General features: G+C 35.5%; 1 protein-coding gene across 2 annotated transcripts in view; it reads left to right on the top strand.

The window, feature by feature from the left end:
* asic2 (acid sensing ion channel subunit 2) overlaps window positions 1-20,584 on the top strand; it is a 355,639-nt gene that overhangs the window by 320,798 nt on the left and 14,257 nt on the right. For both annotated transcript variants that reach the window (XM_023349282.1, XM_005796664.3), the window contains 2 exons: window positions 457-607; window positions 13,061-13,188. In XM_023349282.1, coding sequence (XP_023205050.1) covers window positions 457-607; window positions 13,061-13,188 — 279 coding nt within the window. The remainder of the gene's footprint in view (window positions 1-456; window positions 608-13,060; window positions 13,189-20,584) is intronic.

Here is a 20,584-nt window from a genome sequence, read left to right on the forward strand (position 1 = left end):
AAAAGTAGAGCTTAATTTCTTCAAAATTTATATTTGTTGTCCCTAATCCTCTTCGTGACCAATTTAGCTTTGGTCACTTTCCACTTTGAAGATTGATTTCTCCCTGTGCTTTTTGTTCCTGGCTGATGTTGTTATGTTACTTTAATATTTTCACATAATGTTCTTTTCTAATTACACCATCTGTTTTCACAATATATTGCAAGTTTATAGGACATTTTGGATATTTTGGAACCTGGGGATGTACTTCAGAAAATAATTTTGTAGCTTCAATATGCAAAATGGTATCTTCTACGGCCTTTTAAATAAAGAAAACAAACTTTCTGGGGAAAAAATTCCATTTACAGTTGCATTAGTTAAAAGATTTTATTTTTTTTTAATTTAATTTAATCACAGTTTTGTGTCAACATCCAAAATTTTAGAAATAATTTCTTACAGGTTATTTGTTTCTCCTGGCAGGTGTTCACCAGGTATGGAAAGTGCTACATGTTCAATGCGGCAGAGGAGGGGAAGACGCTGCGCACCACCATGAAAGGAGGGACTGGGAACGGCCTGGAGATCATGCTGGACATCCAGCAGGATGAGTACCTGCCAGTCTGGGGGGACTCAGGTACACTCAATACCACACACACCTTTACTACTGACTCTGAAGACTGTGAGGAAAAACAAAGCTCTTATATTAAAGGCTTTTTAAAAACTTTTTTTATTATAATTTTTATTTGCTTTTTTCTCTGCTGTACTGTTTTTTTTCTCATCTATCATCAAATGCAGATTCTCAAAACTTTTACCCACTATTCAGAGTTTAGCTGCGAGGAAATTCAAAACTTTGTTTTATTTACTTATTTTCAGAAATAACTTAGAATTTATTTTGTATAGGCACAAGTTTACAGTAAACTAAAATTTCACAGTTTTTGCTCTTGGGTTGAAAAATCCAGAAGCCAGAAGATTTTTTTCTGAGCCTCTAATGACATTTGATTGCCTTTTGGGTTTTCTCTGTCCTTTGCTTTTTATGAGTGTATTGTGGGTGTGATGAGTGTCCATGTCATGTTTCTACATATGGCTCAGCCTTTTCTTCACTTATCTCCAGTCTAGCAGAGCAGCTCTATCAGCTTAGACTCATTTTTACCATTGTCATTCTTCCAATTGAATTTAAGTCCAATGACCTTATATAAGAGATTTATACATGTGATATACCTCAGTAATCTCCTGTTTCAGGACAAAGTAAATTAAACAGTGCAAATCTATTAAACTTTTTATTTCCCAACAGAGAATCTCTTGGCAAGTCATCTGGATTATTTCAGCTTATTTTTATAAACATTTGGACTGAAATAATGACCCTAGAGAGCAAATAAAACATGAAAATGAAGTAAAAATAGTTTTACTTCCAAACTGCTTTTCCAATACAATGAGTTCAGTCTTTATACTTGCATTGTAAGAGCCTAGAGCAGTTTGGGACTGAAGCATGGCAGATAAAGCAGTTGCTTTATAGGGCACATCTAAAGCAAGTAATCTTCATGCCTTTCAGTATTTTTTACCAATTAACAATTTGGGGTCATGTAAAAACTATTCAAATATGCTTCCATATTAGAACATTGACCGAATACAAATTATTTTAAAATAATTTCTGTCATTAAGAATAATTCAGTCCACTTTATATAAATCCAAGTATTTTAGTCAAAGACTTGTTTAACATAATTCACATTCTTTAAAAGCTGTAAAAAGCAAACTAACATCCTGTTGGTCAGTCTCAGTGAGTTTCAAACTTTTGGTAAATAAAGGCAATGATAATGATAAATGCTATTTAATGTATGGCCAGCTCTAAGGTTTCTTTAAACCTATAATGTTACTTTGACATAATGTCCAACCTTTTTTCTATGCAGTAAAGTGATTTTATTGCATTTGCTGGCAGGGCTTTCCACACTTTTTGAAGATGTCACAAAAATATATTTTTAATTAATCTCCAGAGGAAGCAGCATCTAAAACTTATGACTTTAGGCGCTGCGATAGGCATCTGTGTGCTGAGTTTGAACATAGCAAGTCTTTGGAGTGAAACAAAGTATGTTCTGGTTGAGGTTGTTCTATGATCTCTGGCATTATTGTAAGAAATAGGTCATTGATTGTCGCTATTTTATTTATTTATTTTTTTTTTCTTTGCTGTTCTGCTGGTCAAGGTTGAATTTAGCAAAGTCAAAGAAACCAGCAGAAGTACAAAGCAGGTTTTTAAAAAATATGGACATCTATTAATCAAGACAACTTCAAAAGGAAGTCTGGCATTTGGGAGATGTTTTAAAACCTTTGCATAGTACCGTCATTTGATGACATCCAGTTTAAAACTCTCAACAGAAAGTAGAAGGTCTGAAATAATTAGCTTAATCAAAATCCAAAGGGAGGCTTGGTAAGAGACCCACGTCACATAGTACGAGGCCTGATCACCATCTTGACAGATGGTTGCTGTAATTTTTTATTTTTGTGGGTTGTTTTCTTATAAAGTTTATTCATCTCTAAATTATATGTGAAATTCTTGCAGTGTTTTTCTTTTTCTTCTACTTCCGGAGCTCTACCGCTGTGATTTTTTTTTTACGGGTACATCAGATGATTTCTAATCAAAATAGAGGAGCCTCCAAATATATTGCTAGGAAAAGCTAACACCATTCGCCACAAATGTTTCTGAAAAAGTTAAAAGCTTCTTCTGACTCACAGTAGGCTGTTTATCTTGTTATATCCTTGATGTTCTAGTTCAGATCATTGAACTGCAGTTGGTACAGAAATGTCCTATTCTTTCCTTTTATTTTTTCAAAACTTTTCCATTTTAAATTACAGTTAAGTATTTCAGCTTAGGTATTACAACAAACTAAGCCACGAGACTCCTTCTTTAAACTCCAGAGAGAAGTCAGCAAACCTTTAATAAAAGCTGGATTTTCTATCAGCTCAGATAACTTTGAAGTTTTAATTTCTATCAGAAAACTTTCTGCATCTGGCCTGTAAATGTAGAACATTAAGTGTTTGGGTCTTTAATTTATCTCATTTGTCTTTGTATTTCTCCTTAATTGCATCATTACTATATAGACATGAATGTAATTAACTAAATATAATCATTGATCATGTGTGGATTATTTGATTGGTTTATGCATCTTAAGTTTGATAAATATCCAGACCTTCTTAAATTTGTGATAAAGAATGCTCACTGGGGAAAAAAAAGATCCCCCAGACAGATTTTGATATATTATGTGATTAACTGTGGGAATAATTGAGACTGATTATTTATGTAGATTACTATTTTTTTGCTGTTGCACATCAATCTGCTTCATGGGGCTTAAAGCATAAATATCCCCATAAATACTGCCTATTAACAGTTGGTTAATGTTTTAGGTTTGTTGGCATCTTTTTTGAAATCATTGAATAACAGAACTGCAGTTGAGCCAGAAGGAGAAACAAAAGGTATATGGATATTTGTTTGTTTTGACTCAAAAACCTTATCAGTTTTCCTATTATGTCCTGCATTTCTCAGCTCTGAACTTATCTTGGTGTAACTTGTTGAACTTCAGCCACCACCTGAACAGCATGCAGAAGACTGTCTCTGCAGGTTCCCGGGTTATGTGTCCTTTTTTGTTCCTCTTGGGGTTTAATTAGCTTGTTTAAGGTAATTCAGTCTCAGCAGGAAGCGCACTGCCTCCCGAGCTGAAGCAGGTCTCTGCTCTGTGCTGAAAGGCAGGTCACATTTTTAAAGAGACTTATTATCCATCTCCTTCCAGTGGTTTTCGCTTTTCCTACCAGTCACAACCCACTCTTCCCTCCTCCTGCTGTTTTATTGTACATCAGCCAAAGACTAGCAGTGAGTCTGTGTAGTTCTAATAATGCACCGTTTCATGCAGGAACCTACATGCCCACAATAATACGCCTCAGTTTATCATCATGGCCAAACATTACAAGAAATATTGAATGTTGGTTTGTTGCTTGGACACCAAGCACATTTATAATTTTACCCCGTAGGACTTAAAAATAAAAGAAACAAATCATACTCAGAAAGAGACCGAAGTAAGAGAAATATCCCCAGTTTCCTTCTTCTTTTTTTTGTAATATGAGTGTACAGACTGAAAAACAGTTGACTTCTACTGCATTAAATGAAACATTTTCTTTAAAAGTCTATCAAAATGGAGGTTTAAATAACTATCTTTATTTATAAATCATATAATTCTGCTTTTTGAGTGGGTATTTCTCATTCATGGTCTTTGCTAAAAGCTTTTTGTAAAAATAAAGGGAGAATAACTTTGGCCTAACAAAATGATCCATTAAAGGTGTATAGAATAATGATGAAAATTTAAATAAAATGTAACAAAATAGCATAATAGATCCAGAAAATTGCTTTAACAATGTATTAGTTTAATGTCATGCACACTATGCAACCAGATGGTGTTGCATTCAAATTTTTCTGCATTTTTTTCCTTTACAGATTTATTTGTGTTTCTATTGTTTTTTACAGAATATGGTAAAAAAAAAAAAAAAAAATCTATTATATGATTAATCACATCTTTGCATTACAAAAGTCTCAAAACTCATTACACCGACGTGGTTGTAATATGGTGTGGGATCATTTTGGTAGTTGCTAGTAGCTTGAAGGCTTCTGGAAAATAGTGTTTTAGTAGCTTGAATTTAATTTATTTAGACAAATATTTTGAGAAGCTGTTATTTGGCAAAAGTCTTGTCATTTTGCAAGACATCAACTTAAGGCACATTTAGATTAGAAACCAATAAAAATAGAGAAGCTGGATTCTTTTACGGCAAGCCAACGGTGACTTTTGGCTTGTATCCGAAAACACTTGGGGAAAGGGAAGTTTGTCTTTTCAAAGAGAACTCATAAAACACTTTTAGTGTTTGAACATGTGGGAATAAAAGAGAAGCAGAAATCATCAGTAGAAAGGTGCTAAAAGCTTCAAAGCAGCTGCAAAAAAAAAAAAAAAAAAATATATATATATATAAGGCTCTCGTTTTTCACAAGTGTTCCTAAACCAAATATTACTGCTATAATTTCAAACTGCATGTGTCACCACCTTAATGTTTGCTACAAATATTTTGTCACCAAAACAACAATTTATTCAAACTCTAGGTAAAGACTCTCTAGATTGTGTGGATGAGTGCAACATTGAGAGCACAAGGGTGCATTTCAATATAATTAGATATAAATGTGATAATAGCGTTCTGATGATAGGGTGATGAATGGGCCTCACTGGGTCTGTCATCAAGAGCATACAAATATGAACATTTACACAGTAGGATGAATATTTTCCAAACATATTCCCCAGACATGCACATGTTTAACTTTATGTGAACATTTAGCAGGCTGGTATGTTTAAATTCAACATGAATGCTTCAAAATGTTCCCCCTCTTTAAAAAGACACATGAACAAACCACTAAATTCAACTTTGAGATTTGATTTTGTGACAGATGAACATTGTTTCTTTCTCAATCCCACATATCTTGGTTTTGTTACATAGCAAATTTGAACTGTATAGGAACACCCCTTGAAAATGTACGAATTCAGAACTCTAAAGCAGATAGAGTTCTGATAACTGAATTTTCTTCAGGCACTGTTTCTTATTTTCACTGCATTGTTGAAGGACAGCTAAACAGAGAGATTTTTGCAGAGTTCAGCTTTCTTTGTGGAAGTCTTGTTACATGGTTTTAAATCTTACACATTTACTCTTTATGTTCATCAAATGGGATTTCATTTATAGCATTTTGCACTAAAGGCTCCTCCAGCAATAACTTAAAGTTTCCTTTTTTGGCTGCGTTCACACTGTAGCCTGAAGTGACCCAATTCCAATTTTTTTGTCAAATCAGATTTTTCTTTTCCACACTTCCAAATATATGCGACCTGTATGTGTTGTCCAGTGTGAACAGGCAAACAACCTGAAAGTGTCCCGCATGCGCAGTAGAGGGCGCAATAACGTCAGAGTTATCAGTGTTTTGCCAACCGCCATAAAAAGAAGAAGTGCTCATTGTTAACGGAAGTAAACGTGGATGTTAACAGCAGAGCATAGTTTACACATTTGAAGTTGTTGTCCGACCAGAGCCAGCAGATTAACAGCTTAATACTTATTATAGTCCTTCATGGTTGTTTTTCTTCCCACTTGGGCGAATCAGGATGTAGAATACTGACATTTGTCGAGTATCAGTGACGTTCAGGTCGAATGAATGCGACCTGGACATTAGGTCACATTTGAATTGGATACGTAACGAATACCCAAGTGGCCTGGGTCGCATTCGAAAAGAATCTGATCTGTATTGTTCAGACTATCATGAAAAGATCAGATATAGGTCACATATGACATATATCATGCAGCCTTTGTTTCACTTAGATGGAGAAAGTAAGTACTTCACACATCACAAATTTTCCAACTTTGCCCTTACAGAGACGAGAGAGGTCTTCATTGTCATAGTTTCACCTCAACTGAGAATAACAGAATCTAAGAAAAAAACATCCAGAAACTCATTTTGTATGATTTTAAATAATTTATTAGCATTTTATTGCTTGTAAAAAGTATTTGAAGCCTTTGTTTGCATTTACAGAGGTATAATATTTCCTGTAGTTCTTCATCTGAACTCCCACACCAAAGCAGGGGTTTATTCCTCGATACAGATAATAACATAAAGCTTCAGCTTTATGTTAATAACATCATAACATAAAGTTAATAACATAAAGCTTCAGCTTCTTCTAAAGATTTTCTTTTGGGTTCAAGCCTGGAGATTGTCTAGCCCACTGCAGGAACTTCACCTGCTTCTTACAGAGCCACTTCTTTATTGCAAATTAATTATTAAAAAATTTGGATTGTATTTTATACTGTCTTTCACAGTTGAGGTTTACCTACGATGGAAATTTCCTCTTTGTCTGTTATTTATAAGTGTTAACTATAAATAATGTGTTAAAATCCTAAACCTCATCATATTTACTAAATTTGAATATGTGTTCAATGAGGCTTGTTTGTGAGATTAAAAATACTTTTTTGAAATAACCTTTAAATACGTATTAGATTTTTCATTAAGCCCACATTTCTGCATGAGAAAATGTTTATTGGTCTATGTAATATTCTAATCTTAGATCCTATGTTTTTATTAGCTGCAAGTGAAAAATCATCATCATCATCATCATCACCATCGTCATTATTCTTAACAGAGAAAAAGGCTTGAGACATCGGTCAGTGTTGAATTATTAAGTATGTTATGTTTCACTTAGTTAATTGAGTTTCTGGCATAAATGAACTTCTTCAACATCCAATTTATTAAATATGGCTGTATATTTTTCAAATAATATGTAGTCTGGGAGCAGAATAGCAAACATGATCTTTGATGTATTTTTTGTGCAGTTTAAAGTCACATAGCTATATGCTTTGATGTATGAACATTAATTTACTGACCAGGATTTGAGTGATTGATTGTGAATTTCCTGTTTTTCTTAAGGTCGTAACAGCCAATGGCGACTTTTGTTCAAATCCAGTTTCCCTCACAGCACCACAAACTCACCTGTGTAGTTGGAAATTAGAGTTTAATAAACAAAAATTCATCAGTAAGGACAAAATTTCTGCAAGTGCCTCAATAACAATAATAAATCTAGCAAGAAAAAATGAATTATGCTGCAAATCCTATGTAATTCAAAATAAACTGCAGAAAAGAACATGTAGTTTTTAACATTTAGAGACAGACAGTAGTTTGAGTTTCCATTTTGATGCATTTCCTGAAGAGAGAGGAGGAAAAAAAGCTTGAATTTTTTTGTATTTGGTGTGGAAATTGATTTTTGTATCAGACGTGTAATCTTGCAATCTAAAAATCTTCTATCAAACTGTATTTTGTATGCTTTTGTTGCTTTTCCACTTTCATCAAACTTAGCGTTTATTGTCAAGTAGAGGTCCAGTCAGACCACCAGAAATCTCCTGATCCATGATTGGCAGGAGAGATATGCTTTTCACTGAAGATCAATAGGGACATACCTTGATGACAAAAAGGGATAATTTTCTATTTCTTTCATTTTGTGCTAGATTTAAAATGCCTACCTTTGTCAAAAAACCAACAGCACATCTAGTCTTTGTCATATAAAACACCATTGCTTTGCAGGAAGAAGCTCCTGTAATTTTAAATATATTTAAATAGATGACCCTTCTGATTGAGTTTTGGTTGAAATAAGAAAAATATGTTTTAATATTACACAAAAAACTTACAGAATCTGTAAAAAAAAAAAACCTTAAATTTCTTCAGATTAAAACACAAACAGGAAGCTGTAGAAAGCAAAAACTTAAACACTTATTGTAGGTTCTGATTTCTCCTCTCTCCAACTTAATTCCTCTTTCTTACATGGCTGAATCATTGTAAGTGGAGTGAGTGTGAACCCTCTGACCACGCACGTCTGTCTAATCAGAGGAGCTGCCTTTGAAGCTGATTGAAGCCTGGTTCAGATATAACAAACATCATTACTCCTGATTCCTTGTAGATGGCCTGACTGCAACACAAACACAGCAACCTTTAACACAAACTTAGCGACATTATCAAAGAGCTGTGCGGAAATAAACATAATAAATGTCCATGTGCCTGCTAATCAACAAGAGATCAATATCTTATGTAAAGAGAGTTTTTCTGAGTACTGCCTTAGGAGACTAAATTGTAATATTTTTTCTTATTAAGCAAGATTAATCTAGATCAGGATTATACTCAGAGTAATCTGTCTAATTTAAAGAAAAATTATGAAGTAAAGCTGCTAGTTATATTTGAGTAACTCCTGATTAAACTAACTATGAAGAAAGATTTCTTAAATAAATAAATCTAATAGCTCCCATTTTGGAAACACACATTATTTGCTTTAAGTAGTTGAGGTTTTAAATACTGACTCTAATCCCCACAAGAAGCACTTTTCAATTTATTTAATTGCCTCTGCCTTTTTGCTGTCAATATAATCTCAGCACAACTTCAGAGACAGCATTTAAAGTATTTATTTGTCTTCAGGTTCATAGTGATTACCTTCTCTTTTTACCTTTACATCATCACAAAAACATCAACATGTTCAATGTGTCTGTGACTAATTGCACTTTATATTAATTTTCTGCCTTTTCATCTCTTCTAAATGTGTGTTTGAAAAGTTGATTCAAAGTTGGAATGTGAAGTGTGTTTTTATTTATCCTAAAACGAGGTTAAAAGGCCTTTTATTAGTAATGCCATCTATCATTTACAAGATGTTTGCTTTCAGCTTTGTTACATTAAGATAAACTCCTGGTGACTTAGAAATTACACACATATTTGCTTATATACTTTATTATCTTTAGTGTAACAGGCAAGGATTTGAAGTGATCGTATATCTTTACGTATAAATGATATGTGATGATATTTTTCTTGAACTGTCTCTCATTGATTTCTGCACTGCAGGAGAGATTTAGACATATCACTTGGTTTCTGCTGGTTCTTCTGTGCCTGTTTTGTCTGCCTATATGCATATGTGTGGTTCTTAAAACATTAGACTTCAGCTTTTTAAAATCTTCTTCAGTCTACAACAGTAAATTAATTAAGATGTAGCAGCTCTTCAGCTTATGATGGGCCGTTGGTCTGCAGACTAATAATGGGTCCGTTAATGCTATCTAAGTTTGAGTACTGCACTCATGTCAAACTTTTTAAGTTTTTATTTTATGTACAACTTGAAAAGAAATGGATGTAAACGCTTTGTAACAGATCATTTTTGCTTCTATTGTTTCCTATAAACGAACCAGGACGTGTCCCACTTGCTCTAATAACAAGATAATAGTTCAAAGAAGTCCAGAAAATAAGTTATGTATGTTGTTGCCATGAAAAAACAACAACAAATAGATTGCTTAAGTTAATTTTTCTCTAACTTCATGAACAATTTAAAGCAATACTTGAGTTAAATAACTTTGAGTATGATAATCCAAGAAATTGTTTAGTCAAATCCAAATGACCTCTGTGACACTGTTTGAATAGTAGATGGCACTTAATTTGGTTTATTATCTGGTGTTTTGTGGAGGAATATTACCTCTAAATTGAATTTGTTGAACTATAAAGAGTTGTAGACACAAGCTGCAAACCAGAAGGCACAAATGTTAACTAGTTGTCAGTTAGGATGCAGAATAAATACACAAACTGCTTTCCCTTAGCACTAAAATGTGCACTGCTTTATGAAATATGGTGAAACAGCATAAGAGTCAAAAATAATTTAAAGACACATAATCCTGTTTTACTTTTATCAGGGAACTTTTATAACTATGGGTTTGTTTTTCTGAAATGTAAGCCCGACCAGCGTCAGCTGCAGATCTCTCTGGCTTGCCCAAGCCATAATTTGAGCTAACACCAATAATGTGTGCACTGATTGTGTCTCTAAACTTTGGGCCAGATGGTGAATACTAAATGCCCACATGCCGTAATGCAGTTGCATAATAATGAGGTCTTCAATAAAATTGCAAGAATTCTTTAGCCACAATGAAGACACAATATTTAGAGAGAAAATGACGGACACAGCTGGATTATTAATAGATGCTCTGTGAGCTTTGACATTCCAGTTACTAAAATCTTTGTCAGGTGTGAACGTCTAGAGCAAACAGAATCAAATATATTATTGACATGGAGATATGACTCTATATTAGATCCAGGCAGTTGTTTGCGTTTGCGCAACAACGAAGAAGGTGTTGCAGCAGGAGGAAGATGTTGATCGGCGAAGGCAGGAATCTCTGTAGGTCTGATGAGCTTCTTCTCCGCATGGATGGTGAGGTCACACAGGACTTGGTGCTGGCAGGAAAAAAGGCACCAGTTCTTCTTCTTTGTCTTTGCCTTTGTCTTTGTCTTCATCTTTGTCTTTGGGGTCTGAACCCAGCCGATGAGAGAAGTGCGATTCGAAGCCACAGGTTGTGGGCCTGACGGGTTGGTCCCCATGGCCGGACAGTCTTCGGCTCCGTGGCCCCGGCTCTTCTTCAGCTGCAGAGTTCTTTGTCCATCTCGATCTTGGCTCGAAGCTGCCCGGAGGATCCAACGAACGGTTCCTCTTTTGCACCCACCTTTTATAGGGTTTCTTTGGCTAGCACTGTTGGTGGGCGTGTTTCATTAGCTGTCTGCTTAGACAGATGATCTCATATCCATCACTGTCTTACAGACATTACGTCCTGATGTCTGTGCTAATGTCTCAGGGTTGCTCAACCTCCTGTGTCCCTTGCCTGCACAACCTTTTCTCTAAATAAGGCGTTGATCATCTCTGCTCTCCTGTTAGTTCCCCTTTTTCCCTTAACCGTTCACCTTTCACCTACTCTCTACCTCCAACATATCAGTGATGTTTAATTGCAGTTACACCTTTTTACACCATTTCAAGTTCAATGTCAAAATCACATTTATATCACATTTATTTTCTTTAGCTTCTCTGATTTATCATTCATTTATAATTTTATAACTTATTAATTACTCTTATTATAATCCTAATGTGAGTTATTACAGATGTTTTCTAAAAAGAAATCAAGAATAATCCATGATTCTAATTATTTGATACCAAAGTTACAGTTACTTGTTTTTCTTGTAAGTGTTCCCACAAATGTAACTGTAAGTATTATTACAAGTAAACCAATATTAATATAAGTATTTTACTTTGAATCTTATGAAATTACTCAAAATGTTTAGATTTCATTCTTTAAAACTTTACCTTTAAAATAAGGAATAGTCTCAGCTATTTTTATAAATCTGCAGGCTGGAACTCACTTCCTCTTTTTCCAGGAAACCTGCTTTTCCTGTTTAATGAATCTCTCTGACTGACTATGATTTCTTATGATTAGATAGAAAAAAGTAGAATTAAAGCAAAGTTTGCATGAGACAAAAACAACACACACAACCAGATTTATTTTATTGACACTTAAGTCTACTGTTGGGCCTAGATGTCACTTGAGTGATTCATTTTAAAGATAACTTTATTTATTATTACTGTTAAACTAAAATCTCCAGCATGGGGAAGTGGGATGAGCTCGGATTTTCTTGACAACAATTGCACATATTATTATTGCAATGACAATTGAAATTTGATATTTTGTGCATCGCTAAAGCAAACATGCATTGCAATGTTTTAATGACTTTATAGTTGGATTAAAGTAACTTTGATGTGTTTCCTTGTTACAGTAAACCAATCACAACATAACCTTTAACATGCCCTTGTACTCTAATGAGTTACAGTACTGGGACTTGGCTTGCTTAGAGAAACATAAATCAAGTCCTCATAATGACTACATATAGGTTTATGTCTCCTAAATGTAAGTGACATGCACTGTCCCATCTTCCTATTCTCTTCTCTCTGAAAACTCAGAAAAGTTCTGTTTGATCCATTTATCAATTCCTTGGTATGAAACTATCATGCTCCTGCCACATCAGCCTCTGCAGATGTTTGATTAATGTGTGTATCACAGTGGGCTGATGCCTTCGTCCGTCTGTATTTGCGCTGCATCGATTTCGAGCAGTCTGGTCATACTCAGAGACTACCATGTCTTGGTCATAGAGCTCCCTGAGGTGTTGGGCTGATCAGCTGATGGGGAAAAGCCCTGACTGAATGTCAGTGCACTCACAACTGACTTTGAGCACATTATTGATTTCTGCAAACGCTGCTCATTCTTTGTCTGCAAATGTTGTGCCTTCTTTGGTCTGTACTTCTGTGTGCGTGTGTGTGTGTGTGGGTGGGTGTGTGTGTGTGCGTGTGTGTGTGTGTGCGTGCGTGCGTGTGCGTGTGCGTGTGCGTGTGTGTGTGTGTGTTGAAGAGCTCCAAATGGAGGCATAGAGGCGCTTTCATCTGTTGAGTTAGTACCAAGCCTTATTCTGCACCTGTGTTTGATGTCACAACAAATAGGATGTCTGAGTGTGTTTTTTTTTTTCCTATTTCAGAGACGATCTCAAAAGCCAGAGGCTTAGAGTCAGAACCCCCAGAATTTATTGCTAAAAGGTTGTTTCTGAAATGAAAATCGGATTTTGATGCATTTGCATTCAAACGGTTGAGCTGAGTTAGTTTTTGAATTGTTGTTTTTTGTCCTTCCTGTTTCTCCATCTTGCCTGCAGAGGACACAGCGTTTGAGGCAGGCGTGCGGGTGCAGATCCACAGTCAGGCGGAGCCCCCATTTGTTCACGAACTTGGGTTTGGCGTGGCCCCTGGCTTCCAGACCTTCGTGGCCACTCAGGAGCAGAGGGTAGGTGCCCCATCATTATCATCATCACTCTTTTTGTGCACTTTCCCCACCTCTACTCCACACATTGGGCTTATCCCTTAGAGATAATGTGATGAATAACCTGCCATAACAGGCATGATTAGATTCTGTGCATCCAGGGTCATATGTGAGGGGGGAATGATGTTTTTTTTCTTGTTCTGCCTTGGGGCCTTTAGGTGACCTCTTCGGTCTCCTGGTGACTGTTGACAGATGAGTGATGAACTTGTGCCTATTGTTTCCATCTATGACCTTTCTGGTAGAGTTGCTCTCAACCCAATCTAAGCTTTACTCAATCATACTAAACATTATTCTGTCACATTAAGCTGCAGGGTCTACAGATACACACAGCCAATGCTAGTTAATGTTTTCTCTCCATTGTCGTTCTTCTACTTCAGATGGCTGTTTATCAAAGCTCTTCACTGAAGTTCAAGTAGCCTATTCACATCTCAAGATGAATCTGTTTATTCTGCCCCCGTCAGACTTACCTAATGTAGTTATGAAGTGTTTTGTAACACTGACAAGAAGCAGAAACTTAAACAGACAAATGCCGATTGAATGCTAAAGGGAATTGGCCCTGATAAAAAATAACCGTGACACATAGCCTATATATAGCTTCTCTCCATAAAAATATGAAAACATTGTTCCAGCTCAAATCTGGAGATACAAATGTTACACAGTTATCTGATAGAGAAACATCTGAAGTACTGTGCGGTGAGTATTTTCAATAGTTTGGAACTTTAAGGCAGAGTTTAGGGTTGAAATATCAAACTATTTAGTCTAACTTTGTTTTTAATGAGTATTTATTTTCTAACATTGTTTTTTCAATGTTATTTGTAACATTACAACCCTTGAAGTTCTTAAAAATGACTTCACGACACCTTGAATTTGACTTGAGTGGATTTGATTCTTTGTCATTTCTGAACAATAAAACTACTGATCTATTTATCAGTTCTCTGCAAAAATAATATCCATGTTTCTGTCCCACATTTCTGTGACTTTAAATGGCGTACCGGCTTTAATTCTTTCTACTTAAAGCACTGCTGTCTTCCCAACATTCTTTTTCTCAGGTTGGCATTTGCATAATGCCAACCTGTTACATATTAACTTTGTTTTCATTGTGCGTTTATACGCAGTTTTTAAAGAGCTTTGTGTAAGCTGACAGCTAGATTACACATTTTAAAAACAGAAACCACATATTCGTTTTAGGCTGGTGCCGGTGCCAATTCCTTTAATGAACTAAGAACCTGCTGCTTCTCTTTTCATCAAAGGTCTACGAAATTGAAACATCACTGTAGCGATGTAGTTTCATAAAAACACATTTGTTTTTAAAGCTCAGTTTTACTTGGTCTTCAACTGATGAGATAATTTCACAGCTACATGAAGCAATGCTACACATCAGTTAAAGTTCTTAATACTCAGCTGTGAAATTGAATAGAGTTCATGTAAAAATGTCAATCTTTGGGATTTTGTATACGTTTCTCCTGTTTCAGAAGGCAAAGAAAAAGACTTCAGATTACCATTGTGAAACTACTGGCTGTTGTGCAAGAAAAGATAACTCAGTCGGTGCTAATCACTGTAACAATGTGGTTAAGTCGAGATGATGAAGCTGTCTTTGTTTCTTCTAGGTTATTTCTCAACATTTGGTTAGATTCACACGTATGTATGTTTCTTTAGGTGACAACAGTGACAACATGAAGGCCAAAGATACAGAAATGTATTGTTTTAGTCTTGTAAATTGAAATAGACCTCATAGTGCGGTGGAGAGCTCTGTCTGAGTGTTCCTGTTTTCTAAAGCTTTAAGTTAGTGTTTAAAATATTAGGCTATGCATTGGTAAAGCATTTTGGGATTTTTATTGGTGAAATGCATTGTTTAGCTAAAATCTACTACTTAACTCACTGTTATCAACATTGAAACAAAACTTTACTAAAGTAGCCTGAAAGGCCACACTTAGAAGAATAATCAATTTCTCTAAAAGGCATTACAGTTTGCAAATGTACTAAAGGAAGGGACTTAGCTTGTCATCAAAGTTGACCTGAGATAATATTATGAGGAGAAATCTGAATTGGCCAATTCTATCAAATACAAGGGTAAAGTATGTAAAGTTGGGAATTTGAAAAAAGTTAAAATTTTCTCTGTAAATATTCTGGCATATTGTAAATAAAAATTATTTTGTTAATCAAATGTTTATTTGAAACTAGGAAGATTTACTTTAATGTCAGGCAATAAGGAAGAAAATGTTATTTATCTTAGTAAGTACGTAAATATCTGATTTAACTGTACATACATTGACACAATCGTCCAACCACAGCCATATTTTTTTTTTATTGCCATCAAAATGTTGATGGCATTGTTCTGATTGGATAATATATCCACTCTTCCACTTCTTGGCAATTTGTAGAGTTCATTTGGATTAGTTGGTTTGTTGACTCAGTCCAGTCTGGCACAGGACTTAGGCACACTCAACAATTTTCCAAAATGGTCGAGACCAGAGCTTTGGGGAGGCTTTTCAGCGAGTTCAGGACAAATTGAGCAACTCTAAGACATTCAGCAGGAGTGATTGGAAACTTTATTGGAATGTATGCTTAGTTTTGAAAAGTGTTTCTGGAAAGCTCCTAGAAATGCTCCTATGTTTCTGTGTCAGAAAGTTACTTTGAAATTTTATTTGAAATTTAAAACAATTTTATAAACATTGAAAGGTTTTGACTTTCTAACATATTTGTCATTCTCCCATTGAATTAATTAACTTTTACGCTACAAATCATCAGTATAATTCCTTTATTTCTAATGGAAATAAATATGAAAAAATTGGATAACACATGCAAAACAAAAAGCTTAAAAGTTTGATGCCAAATGAATAAAAATCTCAGACGTCTTAGTGGAAGGGGCTGCTGCAGAAGGTCCTAAATCAACGTTGGCAGTGCCAAAGTTTGTGTAGCAGCAGGCTGAGGAGCAGGTGGGGAGTCTCTGTAAATGGTACTCCATCCAGATGGGTTGGATCAAATGATTATTTTCAGATTATCTGTGATGCCGCAATGAAACTAAGCAAAGATGGGCATCCTTCCTGTTTGTTTGTTTATTACATTGCGGTATTTTAGCTGAAACTTTCATCATCTGCAGCTTATAAATGCAAAGAAGCACAGGGAATTGTTGAGTTTACTGCTCTGAGGAAAGGTTTGCAAAAGGCTTTTAGTACAAAACGTTTACATATGTTCTATGAGGGAGTCATGATCACCGATCAGTACTGAGTTCAGTTTTAAAGTTTCTGGATTTGGGTGGGGGCTAAAGCAAAACAAAAAGACAATGGAATGCATTGTCCCATCAATGTAGGTATGGAAATAGTGCTGTTAAATGTTAAAATTATACACATAAATGAGTACTTTAACACAATTAATTAGGTTTTATTAGAGCTGTCATTCCATGTTTTGTTTCACTGATATCAAATTACTGTAGATGTATTTCCACTGCAGAAACATAAGAACCAGAGTTTTATTCTGGCTGTAGTTTTTCTCTTCCTCTAGAACCAAATCAGACAAAAGTAGAAGGAAATCTGCCACAAAATTGGCAGAAGAATCTTTTTAGATGGACCCTGAACTAAAAGTAGGGTTGGTATGGACAAGATGTCAACCATTTCTTATCAGTTGAATATCCTGATTTCATTGTCGTCATCTCCTCCTCAGGATTGTTGATCAGTCTCTGAATTTAACTTTGAATGGATTTCTGTGTCTTTCTGTGTGTCCATTGTTGCTGTTAATATGAGGCACAAGATTTGTACAAAGTACTTCTGAGTCAAATTGATTTGAATTACCTCTCGGAGCGTAGCCACTATGAAATTGCCATAAATTACTACTTTAGATAGCTGATTGCAATCCCAATCTCAACCCCGTTCTTCCTTTCTTTCTGGTAGTTGGGATTGGTGTGATTTGTTTAAAATCCAATATGCCTACAGAGTTCCACTGGGTTTTTAAGTGGCACCAATTTAGGGTTTTTTCATACTTTTTTGCTATCTAAGGAATTTAGACTGCATTAAACCTCCCCTAGTTAATTGTTAACAATTATTATGATTACCCCGATGAAACCTGAACTGAATAATTCTACACTGAACAGAAATTCATTAAAACACAGTTTGCTATCTGTGTACCTTTTACTGATGTTAGAAAAACAGAGCTATTTCACTGCTATTTCTGTGTTTAGGGCAGAGGTGGGTTGGTCCTCAACGGCCGATGTTATGCATATTTTAGATGTGTCTGCGCTGCACCACACCTGAATCAGAAAATTTAATTACCTCTGTGGTTTGTTTCCAGATTTAACCAGCTGATGTTCCCTTCATGCAAATCAAGTGTTTTCTAGCAGGCAAACATTTAAAACATGCACAACACTTGGGTGGAGTCTGGCTTCAAAACTGCTGTACTTAGAGAAGCCAAACCCAGAATTAACTATTTATGGATTTCACATTACTTAAATCACAGGCTTGATTTGTAAGACTACTGTATTTTTAAAGAATGAAAAGTTAAATTTCTCCTCAGCCTTTTCCTTATGACCCATATTGCTTCAATGATGTTTGTAATGAATGAATGCATGGTGAATATTTTCATATTAATGAAAAAGTGCTAGTTCTAGTACTGGCACATTATTTCACTCTCAACATGGAAGAAATATCTTGTTATAAGTGAAAACCAATACGTTTTATCAGTATTATAGAATGGTTGACTTTAAACAAGCTCATATAAATTGTTGAAAAGTTGCTTGGAAATTAGTTTGGTCTCATTTCAAGTGTACTAAGACATTTGCACAAGAAATTAGACCAAAAATATTTGGTAAGATTTTGAGTTTTTGCAGTACAATGATTTAAAGTACATTTTGAAATGGCTGCACAGGTCAACTTATTTTTTTTCCAAATCCAGTCCTGCTAGTGCATCATCACTGCCATTTTGTAAAATACCAGACCCAGACTGATCCAATCAGATTAAATCCATGCACATCATCTTTGTCTTTCAAAGTCGGTCAAACGACACTGAATGATTAAGTCATCCTGGAAACAAGATGAGATATTTCAGCTAAGAGTTTTGGGACATTTCTTCAATAAAGTTTAAATGTGACCTTCGCACATCAGAGCTCAGTGTATTGAAGTAATAAACAGTTAGAGAGGAGACATGCTCAACAATGTGTAGGCCTCCTGAGTAATGAGGCTCTCAGGGTCTGTGCTCATCTGCCAACCCTGTTCTGTGACTGGCAGGGCGTAGATGAGCCGTCCTCTGCATGCCTGTGAAAACGCTGCTCCTCTGAACAGAAGAGGAAAAAAAGGGCAAATTTTACCCCTGCTAATTTATTTATTTATTTATTTCGAACAGACTTTAAAACAATCAAAAAGAAAATAAAATAAAATGGAATGAAACAAACTTAAGAAATAAAATATGAAACAAATTATTATGCCCATGTGACATGCAAAATTTTCTGTTCGAAAAGGAGCAGGTAGAAGATACATCTTATAATGTCCTGCCCCTTTCCTACTTGTCAATGTATTTACAATGAATTGTCATAACATCAAAAAGAGAAATTTTTCCATTTTTTCATCATGTATAACTATACAAAATTATTTTAAGTACTATTTATATCATCAATTACATTATAGCCTATTGGATATTAAACATCTTATACAGCATATTTTGAAATGAGCTCTGCTTTAATCAGCTTTTTAAATTGGTTTACATTTGTAATTTGTTTTAACTCATCATTCAATCCATTCCAGACATTTACTCCACACACAGATAAACAAAAACTCTTCCTGGTTGTTCTAATATGTTGTTTTTTAAAATATCCTTCACCTCTTAGATAATAACCACCCTCTCTGTCAGCAAACATTTCCTGTATACTGTGTGGAAGTTTTTGATGTCTGACCTTAAACATGAATTGTGTAGTTTTAAATGTTTATAGAGAGCTGCTGCAAGTTTGAACCCGTCTCCTTCACCTTCTACTTTAAGTTGTTTTTTATTTAAATCTAAGAAATAACAATCAATATTATGACTGACACCATACCTAAAAGAAAGATCTAAATATGGCCGTGTGGCTCATTTTAAAATGGTGATAAGTGAATCTTGGTAACAGATACCAGTCAGTCTGCCTGGAAAATTTGCTTAACAAAGAGATTAAATTAACAGATTTTAATTAATACCATCAGACCTACATCAAAGCAGCTTTAATCAAGCGAACCTCTGGGCCGACAGAAAGAGTCCTCACGCAACCTTTTTTTTATTTTATTTAAGCTCTCTGAATTCAGTAGTAGTCTTTTAAATTAAACTAAAAGGGCATGCTGTTCCTCTACCACAGGACGGCAATATTTCCATGGACAAAACATCTTTATTTTTCTAGGAAGACTCCTAATTCAAACCCAGGGTCTTTGTATTGCTGGTTAGTGCTCTGCTCAGAAATCCAACAATAACACATAAGGGTGGTTTTGCTCGAACCCACTGTCCACAATTTGCATTTCAGCTCACCCAGGCAGCACTAATGGGATGACCTCATTGTAATTCATGCTGTTATCTACTTTTTAACAACATCCCTGGTCTGCAGAGCTGTATGGCCTAATTAAAGTATTGCTCTGGTACAACAGGGGAATCGAGCATGGATTAATAACACATTGAGTGGCCCACAAGCCTCGGCTTTTATTAGATAAGACCACAATAAGGTCCACAGGTCTCAACATAGTGAGAAGTGATATTGAATTATCTGATTACAGAGAATTAATCAGATCTCACATCAGCTACATCTGACTTTAATTAGGCCAGAAGGTGAAATGTGAAGGTGATTGTAAAGGTTAAGGATTGCTAAGAAGAACATTTTTTTATATCTCTGACATAATTAATAGCTTCTGAATGTCAGTATATGGCATGTAATTGCTGCTGGCTTTGAGAAAGGCATATTTAATTATAATAAGAAACAATTTAGCTGCATCCAAATGGATGAAGGTTTCTGGACACTGAAATGCCGAGCTTTCCAGACTGCTGCGTGGATTTAGTCGAAATCTATTGTTCTACTCTAGTGTTGCTAAGATAATAGCATCTTCCATCTTGCACCATAGCTGAGAAGCAATATCACCTGAAAAGAAATCAAGCCAAGGCTTCAAATTCTGTCATTACCAACAAGCAGAGTGGAGCCAGGTTTAATCTGGCAGGATGGTCTACCCACCCAAAAAAACGTCTTTTGGCAGAACAAACTGACTCACTTGGGATGCTCTGAGATGACAGCAAGGGAAACTGGGAACAGAGGATGATGGATACAAAGCAGGGCTGGACCTCAATGCCTGTGCTGTGGAGCAGATGGGCCTCCATGCTGCTCAGCCTACTGTCCCTCAGTCCTCATCTGTCGTCCCAGCCTTCACAA

The sequence above is a fragment of the Xiphophorus maculatus genome, chromosome 16 (assembly GCF_002775205.1).
Source record: "Xiphophorus maculatus strain JP 163 A chromosome 16, X_maculatus-5.0-male, whole genome shotgun sequence".
NCBI classification, from domain to species: domain Eukaryota; kingdom Metazoa; phylum Chordata; class Actinopteri; order Cyprinodontiformes; family Poeciliidae; genus Xiphophorus; species Xiphophorus maculatus.